The 17,610-nt window shown below is 39.7% G+C and overlaps 1 protein-coding gene across 2 annotated transcripts in view; it reads left to right on the forward strand.

The window, feature by feature from the left end:
• Positions 1-988: 988 nt before the first annotated feature.
• Positions 989-17,610, forward strand: part of thada (THADA armadillo repeat containing) — a 92,244-nt gene continuing 75,622 nt past the window's right edge. Inside the window, exons 1-21 of one of the 2 annotated variants that reach the window (XM_055029365.1) lie at positions 989-1,028; positions 1,287-1,378; positions 1,465-1,574; positions 2,101-2,228; positions 2,474-2,622; positions 2,717-2,749; positions 2,837-2,885; positions 3,852-4,018; positions 4,383-4,477; positions 5,239-5,462; positions 5,905-6,605; positions 7,191-7,345; positions 7,825-7,980; positions 8,382-8,477; positions 8,553-8,676; positions 8,766-8,911; positions 9,501-9,714; positions 10,562-10,697; positions 11,847-11,983; positions 12,329-12,475; positions 14,831-14,991. In XM_055029365.1, coding sequence (XP_054885340.1) covers positions 1,306-1,378; positions 1,465-1,574; positions 2,101-2,228; positions 2,474-2,622; positions 2,717-2,749; positions 2,837-2,885; positions 3,852-4,018; positions 4,383-4,477; positions 5,239-5,462; positions 5,905-6,605; positions 7,191-7,345; positions 7,825-7,980; positions 8,382-8,477; positions 8,553-8,676; positions 8,766-8,911; positions 9,501-9,714; positions 10,562-10,697; positions 11,847-11,983; positions 12,329-12,475; positions 14,831-14,991 — 3,201 coding nt within the window. In that variant the 5' untranslated portion in view covers positions 989-1,028; positions 1,287-1,305. Of the gene's footprint in view, positions 1,029-1,250; positions 1,379-1,464; positions 1,575-2,100; positions 2,229-2,473; positions 2,623-2,716; positions 2,750-2,836; positions 2,886-3,851; positions 4,019-4,382; positions 4,478-5,238; positions 5,463-5,904; positions 6,606-7,190; positions 7,346-7,824; positions 7,981-8,381; positions 8,478-8,552; positions 8,677-8,765; positions 8,912-9,500; positions 9,715-10,561; positions 10,698-11,846; positions 11,984-12,328; positions 12,476-14,830; positions 14,992-17,610 lie in introns of those variants that run through there. The other variant, XM_055029364.1, reaches the window with a different exon arrangement.

Here is a 17,610-nt window from a genome sequence, read left to right on the forward strand (position 1 = left end):
TCCTGGTTGGAAAAAAAAATTGAATGTAGATTTTTTTTTTAGATTTTCAAACGGAAAAATCCACTTTGTCCGTCGGAAGTATGATTCTTCGTTTTGAATTAATCGTACGCTTACTTTCCTACTGTTACTAATTGACTTTTTGTCCCAGTCAGAAAACTCCACCATGTAGCAACGAGACACGGGTTACATGGTTTCTACGATTAGAGTTCAAACTTCCGAGGTTTCGGTGAACGCACCATCATTCTACATGATTGAAAGGATTATCCACCAATCAAAACACGGAGCGCAGGGACGTAGAGATGCAAATGTCTTAAGAACCGTTATAATACAGCTACCAGTACTAATACTACTACTTCTACTGCTGCTGCTGCTGCTAATAATAATAATAATAATAATAATAATAATAATAATAATAATAATAATAACTCTGACAGATTGTATTAGAATACTTTTCATTCATCTTTTCACTCATTCAATGCTGGGTCCACAAAATTTAATGAAAAAATAACCACAGTCTTCCATTTTTTTGTACACATATTAATCGAAAGGAACAGGAATAGACAGATTTTGATAAAAGACATTTCATTTACCAAATTTATTATGATACACATACTCAGTAAATTATGTACGGGTATATACATGAAAATATGCGTATTTTTAAAATGAAGTCTAATATGCTAACTGATCGCTGTTTACCCTTCCAATATGGCGGCCCTGCTTGCGTGCCGCTTCATTCCTCTGAAATCTGTGCGGGGGTCCACGAAAGGTCAAAAATAATCTAGCTTCAAAATAAAATCTTTTAATTTCGCACACTTACTTTACAATTAATTTTAGCCAAAGTTTTTATCACTGTTTGACTTTTTGGGTTTAATTTAGGAACTGAAACATTCACAAAGATCGTATGGCTAATTTTCCTGTAAGCTTGGCTGTTGGAGTCTTTTATTGCGAAAATCTACCGGAAGCTGTTTTATTTTCATCCGGTACAGACACCGGCTGTAGCAAAGCTGAAGACCACATGCACAACTGAGGTAAATGCCTTTTATTTTCCCATCAAACCGCATTTTATGAGTTGCCACTGTTATTATGTTGCAGTTTCATAGCTTTCGTTGTCTTTAATGTCTTTTTAATGTAAACTTTGACTTATTTTCAGACGGCTTGTGAAAGTTGGTAAACTTTAGCATCAAAGCTTGGTTTCTTTCTGTGCTTCTATAGAAGTAGTTATGTGATTTTTAAAGTATATAACATGTCTAACAGCATACCAGTGAAGACATCTGACTATGTTACAGCTTATTTTAGTATTAAATCATGGTGGTGAAGAAGAAAACTACTAAAGTGGAGGCGGTAGCATTGGATGAGGAGAAGCTGTGCCAGCTCATAGGTAAGATTTCTTCAATCTTTATGCTCTAGCTTTGAGTTTTCCCGAATATCCGCTCACTTGTTTTCTTCCTTTCTTGCCCCACCCAGCGTCCCTCTCTGTGGATGGAGACGCAGATGGAGTCAGACATCTTGCCCAGACCCTGCAGACCTGCTTACAGCTGACTGACGCCTTGCAGCAGATCCAGATGATTAAAAAGGTCTGTGTATTATGATGTAGTGTTATGTGAAATCGACTTTTTGAGCTTTACATCATGGTATACTGTCATTTCGTTGTAACGACATTCCTCCTCTGAGCTGCAGTTTCTGAGCTTCAGAGCTTCCCCAACCCTCTTCCACTCAGCTCCTTCAGACTATCCAGCAGCAATTAGCAAATATCTGGTGGAACTGCACATTTCATTATAGGAGCTACGTCTCAGTGAAATGCTGCTAAAATCGATATCAAAGGGTTTAGTAGAGGAGCCATGTTGTCATCACTTTGTGAAGGCAGAGTTTCAGAAACAGCAGGAGTTTCTGAAGAGATAGAGGCCCAATTTCAAAGTGTTAGATTAAAAGTAAAAATTCTTGTAACTCATCTTTAATATATATATATATATATATATATATATATATATATATATATATATATATATATACAACTCATCTTTGATAGCATTTCTGTCACAACTGAAGGTTTCTGCGTATTCAGATGGATGTTGTGATGTGCTTGTGTTCATGCTCCATTAGGCTGGATCCCAGTTGGAGGCTCTGAGTGAGGAAGACGGTGGTGAAGCACTGGATGCGTGTTTGAACGCCCTATCGCTAATCTACACCTCTGTGGAGGCAAAGAACCCCCTGAGACGGGCTGCAGCCAGGTGGAACTCGCTTTTAATTTCACATTTCTTGAACTTTTTCAGATTTTCTCATGGAGTTTCTTGGGATAAAGAAATGTGAAAAATGTTTAGGCTGTATCAGATTATTTTTCTTCTTTTACTCCTTCCTTTGGTTTGTTATTTTGTTTGTATTTCCTTTTAATTTATATAAAGCACTTTGAATTTCCTTGTTGCTGAAAATGTGTAATATAAATAAAATGACCTTACCTTGTTGTATCTTTCCTCAGTGCTTTGAGTTCAGTGCCTCAGTGTCTTCAGGGACGGGCTGTGGACAGTCTGTCCTCCTGTTTGTCCGACTGTTTGTCCACTCCGTGCTCAGAACAGGATCCACACACTATAAACACCATCGCTGCCTGCCTGGATGGCTTCCATCTTGGTAAGTAAGAAAAAAAAAAATCACTTCTGCCTATTAAATCACTTTAATAGGAAGCAATGACTTTACATTTTATTTTGTTTTGTTTTTTTTTCAGGTGAAAGATGCATTAATAAGTTGCTCCTTCAAGGTTTGTTTCCACTGAGTTTAAAAGTTTTGAAGTTTTGTCTTTGAAAACTAACTTTAATCAAAGTCTCTCTTTGTTTTTTTTTGATAGTGTTAAAATTCATCTGCGAGGTTTTACATAAATACCTTCAGCAGAACAGGTATGAATACGAACTCTGTGTTTTTCAGCTGATTGATTAAAATTGAATCCTTTAATGATTTATGGGAACTAATATTTTTCCAGAGTGGAGTTTAGAAACAACAATTGGATGCTCCAGTTTGTGTTATTATTGGTTTTCCTTAATCCACATAAGATTGAAAACTATACCAACAATCAAGCATGGTAGTGGCGGCATCATGGTGTGGAGCTTTTTCACTGGCATTCGTACTAGTATGTTGTTGGTTTAATAACAAAAAAAATAACTACCTTCAATTTGTTTAATTTCAATATTTATTAAATATAAATGAATATTAAAATGATTAATCTGATTAACTGTCATTAATTAATTATTGAAATCCATCTACTAATGGAGTAATCTATTAATCATTAACTGGAGTATGCAAGCTAAAAAAGGCAGTAAAACTGTGCAAATAGTACAAAACATTGTACGTTTAAGACAAAAAAAAATATAAATATAACTTACTCAGATCTCAAGTGGCAGTTTTAGTTTCAACTGAAAAAAATATCTCCCATTCAGCTTCTTTTGTTATCAAATTATTAATCAGTAAATCAAAAAATAATCAATAGATCAGCCGTACAGTGTATTGATGTTAAGTTGAACAGAAAGGACTGAACTTTTCACACGTTATTTATTTATTTTTTATCTGCAGAAGCTTCTTATGCTACAAATGATCAAACTTAAATTAAAGGAATAAAATGTTACTTTATTTACTTACGAGAATTGAGGTATTTGTTCAGTTGCATCTTTTAATGTATTTTAATATTGTATTAAAAAATCTTAAGTGGTTACAGTAACACAAACTGAATAGCCAGGCTTGTGTGGAAGGAAAGATGCAAAAATCTAAACTTCTGCAGCCAATTCCTGTATTTTACAACATTTCTCCATCTGAGAAAAACAGCAGGTCTTTCATTTGCCTGCGTCTGTCGCCCCCTGCTGGTCACTCAGCGGTCTTGCAGGGCGCCACATCGCCCAGGCCCAGCTGATGCAGTCCTGCCTGGCTGCGGTGAAAACGTCCATGCTGGTTCTCCAGAGATCTCAGGGCGCCGTTGGGGCGGCGCCGCCAGAGCTGCTGGGCGGCCTGCTGAGCTGCTACATCCACATCCTCACTGACGGTCAGAAAATACTATTAAGATTATTATTGTCCGTAGATTTTACTGTCTTGTCATCAGAGTTATTTTGTCATCATTTTGTCTGTGTAATATAATTTATTTGTTGTCTCTTTAGCACCTAGATATTGTAACATGGTTTTAAGTACAAATTTTAAAAATAATAATAATAATATTGGTAGGTAATATATTTGATCAAACTGAGATAAATTAAATTAAATTAAATAAATCTTCACTTCCTCCTACTCTGTTTTTTTGGCACTTTTTTCTCTGTCCTACTCTTTGATCTTTTTCTTGTTTTTAAAATCCTGTTTGAAATAAATCAAACCTGAATCTAACTGGATTCTTGTGTTTTTCTCTCCGCCTGCAGAAGAGCTCATCCAGGCGGTTCAGAGCACCGCTGGCATGGCCGTGGTTCTGCTCATCAGGTCCGTCATGGGCGCCGGAGACGAAGTCGCCTCAGTGGTGAGTCCTGCCGTCTGGAAAAAGAACGTACACCCTCTCTCTGTTCTGGATCAGAGAAAATAAATGTTAATATTAGAATCTAAAACAGGGTTTAGAATGATTTAATTCCAAGAATTGATTCTGTTTGTCAATTTTTAAGCTGGAATAGAAGAAAAAAAAGCTTCTATGAGGGAGAGAAAGAACAGAATAAATAAATAAATTGAAGAGACATCTCTAGATTAATTTTTTGGATTAAGTAAACAAAACATAACATGGATGTTCTGATGTGAAAAAGAAATAAATAATTTATGATATTAAAACTAAGACTTTCTCTCATATTGTAAAGGTAAACAAAAAATTATGAGAAAAAAGTAAGTTTTTCAAGATTGAAGTGAATCTAGGAGATGCAGATTATTGCAAACACACAAAATATTACCGATTATTTTTTAATCTAGTCTTTATTGCAAAAGTCTGAATCCTTTTCAGAAAGACACAGGAGCTTGTTTTAACTAAATAAATCCTTAGTATTGATGAAAAAGTACTGGCTCCACTGACAGGTTTCTTCACAACATGGGGAGAATGTTTTGTTCTGAGTGAAAGATCTGCTATTACTAGTGCTTTTTATGAGCAATAAGCTCTGAAGATCTGAGCAGAAAAAGGCAGAAAGTACTGATCTGATTTGGGATGTACATTTTCTTCACCAAAGTTTCATGATATTCTAAAGAATCCGGAAACGTTGAATCAGTATTTGAGTCATTCTGTGTGTTTCTGTGTGTCTTCAGGTGAGCAGTTTGCTGCGTGGCTCCGCTCCGGGTTTGGACTCGGCCCCGCGGTGGCTCCAGCTGAGGTGCGAGGCTCTGTGTACGAGCGGACGACCTCCGGGTGTGGCTCTGTATCTGAGCCACGGCGCTCTGGCCATGTTGGGCTGGAAAGGGTCTCTGCCCGGACCGCAGTGGGAGGAGCTGCTGCTGCTGGTCCCAGAGACGCTGCTGAACCTGGACGTCAGGTACGGCGTTTGAAAATGCTTCGTTTTTACTGTGGGAAAACTAGAACCCTGGTTCTAGTTGCAGGTTTTTTTTTAATTCTGGTGATTTTTGTCATGCAAATTAAGTTTTTATATTTTCTTTTGAGTCTCTACTGCTGTTAATAACGTCCAACTGCTTAATAAAACTAGCAGGAGGCTCCACTTCTGCTTTTCAAAAATATACCGTTGTATAATTGCGCTTCTGTTTGCAAACGTTGAGTGGGGGCGTGGCCAACAGCAGCTTAATATGATTTAAAGTGACAGGAGGCCCTAAAACAGCTGACCAGACTAACATCTCATTATCTTAGAATTATTTTGTTCAAAAAAATGTGCTGGAGATGTTTTGTATAGACCATAAACCGACTCTAACCTGTTCAAGGAAGCATAAAACATGACCTTTAAGGTCTTTTTCTCCTTGTTTCAGTGTAAAGGAGTCCAGCACAGCCATGGTGGTGGCTCGGGTGTTGACCCTCTGGAGCAGTGCCGCTCTGGACTGCCTGCAGGAGGAAACGGGCCTCTGTCCTCCCAGCCTCCAGGTGGCGCTCCGCGGTGGCTCCAAACTACAGCGCCACCTGCTGGAGCACATCTACTCCCACTGGGAGCATCCTCTGGACGGCATCCGCCACCAAACCCGCTCTCTGTTCCACAACCTCCTGCTCCTGCACCGGCGCACAAAGCCGGCGGACTCAGACCCGGCCTCCGATCTGTACGTGGCGGAGCTGACCCGCAGCCTGCTGGGCCTGGAGTGGCACATGAGGGGCAAGTACGACTCTCTGGGCTGCCTGGTGGAGCTCTACGGGGCGGAGCACCTGCTGGCCGTCCAGCCCCGTCTGCCCTCTCTCCTCCTGGACCTGATGGGTGATCAAACGCTGGCTCCGTATGCCAGCGACCTGCTGGAGAGGCTTTTCGTCAGCCACAAGGCTCAGCTCTCGGCACGGGAATCGGACTGGATGGAGCTGTGGCACCGGACCTGGGTGAACCCCCTGCTGGACGTTCTGTGCCACACCAGGCCGGACCAGACCACCTACATACTGGACTACTTCCTGCCCAAGCTGCTGCGGTGCAGTCCCTCCAGTCTGGCACACATGGTGCCCGCCCTGCAGGGGGCGCCACCCTGCAGGACAGGTACAGACCTAACACAGTAGTGACCAGTCACTGTTAATCTGCCTCAAAAACAAAAAATTCCAACTGCAGGTGCAAGTTATCGATTAATGAGTTAATCTAACATTGATTGACCTGAGCGGCCATTTTCTTAAAGATGCAGTATTATTTAAAGCCAACTTCTTTCAAGCGTTGCATTATGCTATGATGTTATTTCCTCATCAAAAACACACCTGGAGTGTTGCTTTGATTCTTGCAAAACGCCTGGGTGAACTTAGCCCCGCCTCCGAGGTAAAGTTCCTCCTCTGAGCTGCAGTTTCTTTGACACTCCTCCGGCTGAATTCACCCGAATGTTTAGATTTCAAACCACAGAAAGTGGATTTTTCATCCCAAACCAGACTGTTTGGACGGTTTGAATTTTCTGTTCTGTGATAGCCGACATTTTGTATCTGCTTAAGTATGACCACCAGCGCCCCCTGTTGGATGGAGGCCAAAAACAACAAAAGAAAATTTTAGTTAATGATCTGGAACAATTTTTAATCTAATAAGCCATTAAGAGTTCATTGATTGATTAGCATCCCTAATTCTAATGTGTTCCTGAATTATCAGGTTCTTCATCCACCAGAGGAGCTCTGGGAGCCTTGATGACCTGCCTGCGGGCGGCCAGAGCCCAGGGAGTCGCCGCGGCCTCAGAGAAGAGTCTATGGGGGGGATTGGTCCCGCTCTCACTGCTGCAACAAGCACTCATCCACAAACACGATCAGGTGAGCTCTCCCACTTTTCCAGGTCACAACTCAGAACAAAGTTGGAGACAACTGTGGAATGCCTTTGTAGCTATTGAGTAACTTTTGAATGAGAAGATGACGCTGTGCCGTCATGGAGCTCTGCGTTTGTCGAGTGTTTATATTTCAAAACAGAACCAGAGACGGTGCATTTTGCATCCCGCATCAGACTTTGAGCCGTTTTTCTTTCTGCCTGTTCTGGGGTAGCCACCATCTTTGTTTCTCTCCTGGTTCCACTGAAGGATGAACATCAGCGCCCTCTGCTGGATGGCGGCTAAACTACAACACTGAAAGAACGTCTGAGGGATTCTAATAGTTAACACATTGAAACAAATTTTAATCTAATAAACCATTACTTGATAATTAATTGTAAGTCGATTAATTCTTTGCATCCCTACTTTCTGTTGGTGAATCCCAAAATATCCCAGTAAATTAAGGAGATGGTTCTCCGTTTCCTGCAGGTGAGGATGGACGCTCTGGGTTTGGTGTGTGAGAGTCATCGCAGCACCGAGGTTCTGACCTCACAGGAAATGGATCTCATCCGCCATTTCCTCCCTCCCAATCTGAACAGCCAATCACCAGGCGTCAGGCAGCAAACCGTCAGCCTGATGAAGAAGGTGAGGCCTTGATTGGACGCCATTGCTGTTGGTCGAGTCAATCAGAAATTATCTGATAAAGTGACGCCATGTTCTGTCATGAATTATCAACACTGTAATAGCTAGCTAACAAACTCCAAGAGATCAGTAAATAATTTATTTTATTTTTAAAATATTGAGAAATAGGTCAGTTATACTAGCGCTAAAATAACTCCATGATTCAAGCCATAGTTTATAGAAGAAATTATGGCGATATGATCATTTTTGTGACTGATTCCTGCTCATGCCGCATCGGAACAGTTTGACTCAATGTGCGTCGCCAGCTGCAGCGGCTAGCAGTGGCTAGCAGCTTCTGTCCAATCTAGTAAATCGATACTTGTCGGTTCCTCACAGCCTGATAAACCTCCTGCTGTGCGTCACAGTTGCTCTGCAGGGTGAAGGACAGCAGCCAGCTGCTGCAGAAGAGACTCGTCCAGGAGCGCCGGGCTGAAGACCAGTGCTCCCTGGATCAGTACAGGGTGAGCAAAGCGTCGCTGCTACGATGATCTGATCTGAACCGAAACTCTAATGTTCGGGATTTTTCTTGTTTTCAGGCGTTTCTTCGCTGGCTGTGTGGGAACCTGCTGGAGGTTTTGCTCCCTGGAGCCTCCTTCTCCAAATGCCTCCTGTCCCTCAGCCTGCTGAACCTGCTGAGTCAGCTCTTCTCCTTCACTGCTGGTGACCATGGTTACAATCAGAGCTTATATTTAGACGCTGATAACGGATCCGCCTGCCTCTAACCGCCTCCTCCTCACTGCGTTTACCAGAGCACAGCCCGTTTGCCCTCGGTGAGGTCGTGACCCCTGCACATGCTCAGAACGTCCTGAACTGCGTGGCCAGCAACTTCCTGGAAGTGAAGCAGCTCGCCACGGCGCTGCTGAGCCAGCTTCCTCCGACCGCTGTTGGACTCCAGGTTGACATTTTATCCATGTGTGCAGTGATGCTCAGATTCAGACATGAAACCAGCCTGACTTCTGGAGAAGCACTAAACACCGGGAAGGAAGGAAGGAAGCAAACGGGGGCTTCCTTGAATCCTTCATTGGTTTCTTCCCTTCCTTCTGTCCATCTGACTCTTTCTTTGCATCATCTATTTCTTTGCTTTGTTCATTCATTTCTTATTTCCTTCTTTTGTTTTTCTTTTTCTTTCCTTCCTTCTGTCTTCTCCTATCTTTCTTCTGTCAGTCCTTCCTTACCTTACTACCTACCTTCCTTTCATCGATGCCTTCCTTCCTTTTGTTTTTGCATTGTTTCCTTTTATCCTTCCTTCTTACCTGCCATTCACCCTTCCATCATCTCCCCTTTCCTTCCTTCCTTCCTTCGTTTGCTTCTTTTTCTTCCATTCTTTTTTTCTTTCCTTTACTGTGAATTTATTTTTAAATCCGACGGATTAAACTCTGGTTTTCTCTGTAAATCTGTGAGGATGAATCTTTCTCTCTTGTTCTTTTCGTTTCTCCTCCAGTTTTTCTCTGATTTGCCGTTTTGATCCACTTGTTTCTGTTCAGGTTCCGGAGACGATGCTCTCTGTTCTCCGGGCTGCTCTGGACCTCAGCACCAGCACCAAACCCTACGACAGCGTCACCGCCGCCCACCTGCTGCACCTGCTGCTGCAGCAGCCGGACCTGATCCCGGTTCTGCTGCGATGCGATCCGGGTCTGGACTTCCAGATCCAGCCTGAGGCATCCCGGTCGCTCATCCTGGAGCTCAATGCGCTGGCTGGTAAAAACCCGTGACCGCCGCAGATCTTAGCGTTGATCACATGTCTGCAGTAAAAAACTAAAAGTAACTTATCACTTTACTGTAGTACATTTCTCGGGTATCTGTACTTTACTTAAGTATTAATCTTTTTACTTTTTCTTCTCCAGAAGTGTCAAACTGATTTTTGTTTTGGGCCAAATTATGATCATGAATGCTCTTAAAGGGCCGGTTGTGCCAGAACGTATTGATAAAGCCCATTAAGACATTAATAAGTTATTAAAATTAAACAATATCGAATATCTTTTCAGTCCCTCCAGGATTTTGTGATTGTTTTTTGCAATAAAAAGTTTTTTGGGTATAAATTTAGAGATATTTATAGTATTTGTGCTCATCGGTAAAAGCCACGTATAATCTGACGTCAGATAAGGCTGAGGCAGCTGTTAGCATTACTGAAACTGTAATGTTTATTTGCAAGAAATTGGAGGGACTGATTGTAATCTGGCAGAAAAAAGTTTTAAAAAAACGCATTAATTTTATTGATAAAATGATATTTATGCATCATATTTGGCACGTATTTGACTCCTTACATTTTCACTTATGGCTCTTTACTTCCATAATGAATAAAACAAAACCAAATGGGGGAATAAAATCCACTATTCGCACAAAAGGTTGAACTTTTTACATATTTTAGACTCATCAGAGTCATTTTGTATTCTTGAAGGTGGAAATTACTTTTTACTTTTTCTATTTAAGTAGATTTCATGTCTTGTACTTCTTTACTTTTACTTTTATCAGAGTATGTCTGTAATTCTACTAAAGTAGAGAGGGTGAGTGTTGTTGTCACCTCTGACTGTTTTTCTTGTTTCAGTGGTCCGGTTGCTGCTGCGCCGACTGCAAGCGGAGCTGTCCGGCGCCGAGGCATCACTGCTGCAGGCGGCCGCTTCGTTTCCGCTCTATGGCAGAGCACACTGCATCACTGCCGTCCTGCAGCGTCTGAGCACAGAGTGAGCATGCAAATAGCTTTTTATCTTAAATTTAGGCCTTAAAATGTCTTAATTGAATCTGAAAATATGTAAGTTTGCCTTAAATTTGTTGATTGCATTCCTAACTTAATTGTGGTTTAATTAAACATAATACTCTGTGTACTTTATGTTTCATCAAACAAATATTTTCAGATATCTTTAGGTTGAGGATACTGCTAACTAGCTGCCATGCTAGCCAGGAAGGTTGCTAACTTTTTCGCTTCTATCATTGGTAAATAGGGATGGACAATAAATCAATATTTATATCAGATAAATATCAACACGTAATAATACATCTGATAGAATTTTCATTATTAAATTTACGGTTTTGCCACTGCGGTCATAACTGTAAAAAAACAACAAAAATAAAACACAGAGTGGAGTGAAAACCGTAAATAAAACAGAAAAGTTTATGCCATCAGTTGGGAAGTATTTCAGATATTTAAAACAACAAAAAGAAAATTAATTGATAAACTATCTACACTGCAAAAACACAAACTCTTACCTGGTACTGTTGGTCTAATTTCTGGTGCAAGTGAAAAAGTGCCATACATGTTCTACTGGCAGGTTATTTAATTTATAAACAAGACACTTTTCCATGTTATAAGTTAACGTGTTTAACTTATAAATACATAGTTACAAAGAGAACTATGACTTTTTCATCAATATTAAGGAATAATTTACTTAAAACAAGCATCTATATCTGCTGAAAAGTTACTTTTAAGCAAATTTTGTCTTTTTTCAGGTGCAATAAGGTATTTGAACTAGAAACTAGACCAAAAATACTTGCTAAGATTTTGTGTTTTTGCATTGTAACTGACATGAAATGTTGATATCATAGTAGATTTTTCAGCCGTGTCGTCCCGGCCAGTATTTTCTACTTCTACTCTGAATCCAATCAACATTAGCTGGATGATGTTTGTCCTCGCCACTGGCTCATTCCGTCACCAACCCGAACAGCGCTACATGTATTATGTGACACTCATCTCAGCCCCACTATATAAAACAACAGACTTTCTTGCGTACATTTCTAGAGTGATACAAGTTTTCTAAACAGTGTTAAGCTTGAGTTGGTGAAACCCTGCGGTTGTTCCTCTGGTGTAAATCTGATCTGTGCGTCTGGGCTCTGAGGTGTTTGAGTCAGACGGAGCAGTGGACGAGTCTGGTGTCAGAGCTGATCACCGTGTGCTACCGGATGTCCGATGTGGTGTCCCCGGTGGTCCAGAGCTCGTCCCCGGAGGGACTCATACCCATGGATACCGACTCTGGTAAGGACAGTAAGCCTAAGATTAGTGAGTAAGCAAACATTATTTGTTTTAAGTAAGCATCTAAAACCAAGTATTTGTATTTGGATACATGCAGTAAAGTACTTTTCAACTCAGAAGAAAACTCACAAATTTCAAACAAATCAAGTAGAGTAAGGTGGTGAGACTTTTCATCAACAAAGTCAAAGTAACTTACTAAAAATGAGTGTTGATAGAAATTTGGTGAAACTGATTTTACTAACTATTTTCAGTTAAATGCAGTGTTTGCCTTAACAGTGCAGTCGTCCTCTTCTCCTCCGTCCTGTGGGGGAAACCTGTGCAGTGTGTTAATAATGAGTGTTTACACAGAGACGTCTGGAGGTCTGCAGAGGATCCTGCAGGAGATCCAGCCCAGAGACTCCAACGACTTCTTCAACAGCGCCAGAGAGCTGGAGAAACCCGAAGGAGATGATCGAAGTGAACCCCAGACGCAGCGCACACCGCCGCCAAACGCAGGTACAGGAAATTCCCTGCTGTCGGAAACAAAATGGTTAACCTATGTGTGGAAAAACTAAGTACACCCCATGACTCCAGAGCTTGTAGTTGTGGTTTATTCACTTTCCTGTTGTTTTCATCTAGAAACTCTGGTTGAGGCCACTTTTTCTCTTTGTTTATTTAAACTTTTTGTCAATACTAAATTTAAACTAATACATATTTTTACTATTTGCTGATAAGTTGCTAGATTTGTTAAATTTTTTACCATAATTTTAGTTTGCTAAATTTTTCCTTCTCTTGCAGCACCTGATATGTCCAAAAGGGGGAAGTGTTTCATCTTATTTATGTTTGTTTGTCAGTTAAAGTTTATTTGTGTACCACATTTCAACAAGATATAGATTATAAGTTTTATTTCTTATTTCATTTCCATTTAACCTTTATTTTACCAGACTAAAAATCCCATTCAGATTAAAAACCTCTTTCCCAAAGAAGTACTAGTCAAGAGGCAGGACAGAGTGGAGAGCAAACTGTGAATAAAACAGAAAAAAAACACAGGGCTGCCTGCCTGGACTTAGCTAATTAAACAGTTAAAAAGAAAAAGTCACAGTATAAAAACAAATACATGTCATAGAATCTGCCTCTAGAGTTCTTAGTTCTTAGCACTAAAAGAGACGTGTTGTGTCAATCTCAAAGTTTTCGTTTCATCTGTGTGATAATGCAAATTAGCATCAGGTTTGACTGCATGTGTGGATGTAAGCGGACAAGAAACCGCTCCAAAGCAGGAAGTGGACTACAGCACAGGACTTTCTGGGTGAATACAAACTAAACAAACATGCTAATTCAACGCTACGGGGAGTAATGGTTGATTTACCAAAGATAAATCCTACAATTGTAAAATCTTTATTTTTGTTTGCATGTTCCGAAAAAGGAAGTTACATTCAGTGTCTTTTTCTGAGGTTTTATGTTGTTTTCTTCAGCAGTTCTTGGTGCAGCGCCCCCACCGGTGAGGAGGAGAACAGGATTTTAATTAGTTTGCTTTGTTTGACACGCGGCTGTGTGAAATCAAACCGCAGCAGCAGAAAATGTAACAAATGTTACAATTTTGGTCCCTAATTCAACCAAGACTATCGCGCTCATCCTTAAATTCATGTATCTTAAATTAAGTCCTTAAAATGTCTCCAATTCTTAAAAATAAATGAAAGCTGAAATAAATACATGAATTACATGTCTTAAATTTGATCATGAAAGGACTACTTAATCTCCTATAGTGTCGTGTTTATATTTTTTATTTCTTTTGGGACTTTTCTGTCCCAGCTTTTTTTTCTTCTCTCTCTCTCATGGCTCGACACACGTTGGGTTTCTCCTTTTGGGGTGAAACCCATCACACTTCTCTCCCTGTGTGGAGCGATTGACATCCATCTGTTTGGAAACGTTTTTGAAACCGTTCCTAAACGGTAGGCCAGTGATTCCTGAGGTTATTGCTGATGGGTTGTTTGTTGTTTGTTTGTTTTAACACACACCTGTTTGCTCCAGAACTTCAAACTGTCTAGATTCTGGCTTTTATAGAGTCAATTTTACTGATGATGACAATCGGTACATTTGATTAGGAACGCCTGGCTGCTACTTTCCCATCTCATCCATTGAGGAAGCAGGAAGTTTTGACATAGCTTTTCTCACGCAGCATTCCTTTTGTCAATATTATAATGAAAATAACAAGATTGCTAGACTTGGAAGAGACTATGGTGTCTTTTTATCAGGATTTTTAGTGTGTTGAATCTCTTTCTCTTGCAGTACCTAGGATATCCAAAAGGGGGAAGTGTTTCATCTTTTTATGTTGTTTATCTACTTGTTAAAGTTTATTTGTGTAGCACATTTCAACAACAAGGAAGTTTAAAGTGCTTTTAATAAAAACAATAATACAGTAACCATTCAATAAAGAGCAATGAACATTTGGTCAAATCCCATCATCAATCAAATATGTTGATTAATATTCCAGTTATTATAAATCAAAAGCAGCTCTACACAGTTGGGTTTTTAGCCTTGATTTAAAGGAACTCAGTGTTTCAGCAGTTTTGCAGTTTTCTGGAAGTTTGTTCCAGATTTGCGGAGCATAAAAACTGAATTCTGCTTCTCCATGTTTGGTTCTGGTTCTGGTTCAGAGCAGACCAGAACCAGAAGATCTAACTGGTCTGGAAGGTTGACATGTTTGCAACTTCTGTAATTAGTTCCTGCAATTCTTACAGTTTACTCATCCAAATGAATCGGTGTGACATTTCCAAACAATAAGAGTAAATCGTAACAAAAAGTCCATATTTGGAACCACAGATGTCTTCCTTCCCACCTCACTCTGCGTGTGTTTGTGTGTGTTTCCTCCAGACGGAGAGGGCTATAGGGTGACGGCTCAGATGGTGCTGGTATGTTGCTGGCGGAGCATGAAGGAAGTGGCCATGCTGCTCGGCCAGCTCTGTCAGACTCTGCCTCTGCACTACAGCAATGAAAACGAGCCGACACACCCTGGGCTAATCACAGAGGAGCAGGTATGCTAAACTCCTCGTCGCTGGAGAAGCACAGGGACGGACGAGAAGTCTGGGTGTATAGCAATATTTATTGCTAATACTACAAATAGAGTTACAGTCAGAAGCTTTCATTAAGTCATTAATGGCTGCCATGGTTTAAGAACTACAGTTCTTAAAATCCGCATACATCATTCGCTACAACAAAATCAGGCTGGTGAGAAATAGGCCTGTCACGATGACAAATTTTGCTGAGCGATTAATTGTCTCAAAAATTATTGCGATAAACAATAATACTATTTGAAGACCATTTTAAACTGATGTAATGGTAATGACATAATAATGCAAGAGATATTCTATCAAAAATAAATGCACTTTATTCTCAAAAGAACATTTAAAAGAACATATAAATTTTCGGCATAATTGTAGAAATTGCAATATTATTTAATCAATTGCTCAACTTTGATTTCAAAAATAACTTTAGACCATGAATATATACAAAAATAATGATGAAAAAAATTAATACTTAATATCATTAGTGCATATCCTAATACAATACATTTTTATTGTTAAACAGTGTGAAGATTTCTTGGACAGTATAATAAAATGATCTTTAAAAAAGTTGCAAATTTTATGCCATTTAGCTGCATTTCTGAAGCAATGATGGTAAAACAAACATATTTTTACTTAATTTCATATTCAGATCAACAAAATGGAAAGTCTATTTCATTCCTTATGTGCCTGATGGGTATAATTAGCATCATACTTAAAATTGTAATGTCCAAATTAATAATCTCTAATTAAGACAGTAGAGCAATGTACATTTTGGAATTAAGAAATTGATATTTCTCCAGCTAATGTGTTTTCAGATCAGTGGGGATGATTGACTGCTACTAATTACCTCTGTTTTCTCTCTGATTAGCGTAATAATGATGCTGTAACTGGGTCCTTCCAGCTGACTCTGAAAAAGTTGTAGAAACCGGAGCAGTTGTCAAGCCGCAGCATCCTCAGCCGCGTTTTAAATCGAGTGTCTGTGCGTTTGTGACCCCACACTGGGAGGCTCTTCAATTAGCATCCGCTCTCGTTAGTGGCGCGCTTTCATTTGGGGCGCAACCCTGCTGGTTTAACGGCCGCGACGCACCTCCCTTTTCCACTGCATTCTTTCCAAATCACTTCCCAACACCAGCAGGAAAGCACCGACACACACACACACATAGACACACAGACACAGGAATAGTTGTCTGAGCGGTTCAGCATGTTCATAATAACATGAGAGCCAGACATCGCCTGTGTTTGTCTGCGTGGGGGGTGATGGCTACATGTTTGTGTTTTCCCTTAGGTCTGAAGAGAAAACAGGAAGAATTAAAACGTTTGTGTTCATTATCAGCAAAAGTCAAATCCCCAAAACTTTTACTAACCCACAAAAAACTGAAAAACAAGCCAAGTGATCAAATAATGGGGTGAATGATTTTCAGGTTGGATGCCAAAGGTTGTTAGAGTTCAAGTTGATAACCACTTTTTAAATCACACAGATCACAGAGACTTTTATAAAGAATGAGAAGAGCATGTTTGGCATACCAGCCAAAACATGGGATCACAGTAAAAGCCTGATTTGGCTTCTCTGTGTTTTTAGTATCGCTCTGACTTAGGGCTTCAACTTTCATCATATTCGCAATCGATCAACTGATTAATCAGATAAAAAATTGGCACATTCTGCAGATTTTCGTTCTTACCACCAAATCTTTTCAACCCAGTGACGACATATTTATTTTTGAGGCTTTTGGAGAAAGGTTTGCATTACGTTTTAAAGTCGCTCTGTTTGGCTGAAATGATTAATCAAATTAATCGTGATTGATTGATTATAACTATAATTGTCAACCAATTTAATAATCAAGTAATCATTAAATGAAACATACAGACTCCAAAAAAAGAATATTTGCACAAACAACATTTTCAGAGCAATTGACAGCTGAACAAAAATATATATATTTTATATTTGAGGTTAAAAAACTTTCTTTGTTCTGCCAAAACCTCGTCAAGCTTCACTTATAAGAAACAAACAAATTTCCTGTGAAGCACTTTTTGTTAAAAACATAAACACATCAACCCTACACTGTGTTCAGCACAAAGGGTTGAGCTTTTCACATTTTGATGTTAAAAGTATTTTTTTAGCTCCAGTTGCTTCAAATGATCAAGTGTTTAAATAAATGCTGTTATTGCATTTTAAGCTCAAAATCTTTCATTTTATCTTATTTAAGAAAGGAATTGAATAATTTATTTTCCTCTTTTAACGACCATCTAATATTGTATATGAAGGATTAAATGAAAAATCTGCAGAATAAGCCTTCTCTTTTTATTTAGGGTGTTCTTTCTGTTCATCATTATGTGATTATACGTAAATAAATAATGCTCCAGCATTAAAGCGTTTCAGCGGCAGGTGAACCCAGAAGGGTTGTTGGACAGGTGGGCTCACACCTGAGATAGAACCAGAGGAGATAATGGGTGAGGACATCTCAGATATCATGTTTTCTCCAGTAACCATGCTAGTTGGTCTTATTATACAACCTCTGGTTTAACAAACACATGCCACAGACCAGGCGGACAACAGGAACCTTTGAACTCTTCACCTTCACCGAAACCTTT

The sequence above is a fragment of the Poeciliopsis prolifica genome, unplaced genomic scaffold (assembly GCF_027474105.1).
Source record: "Poeciliopsis prolifica strain line A6 unplaced genomic scaffold, Auburn_PproV2 SCAFFOLD005, whole genome shotgun sequence".
Classification (NCBI taxonomy): domain Eukaryota; kingdom Metazoa; phylum Chordata; class Actinopteri; order Cyprinodontiformes; family Poeciliidae; genus Poeciliopsis; species Poeciliopsis prolifica.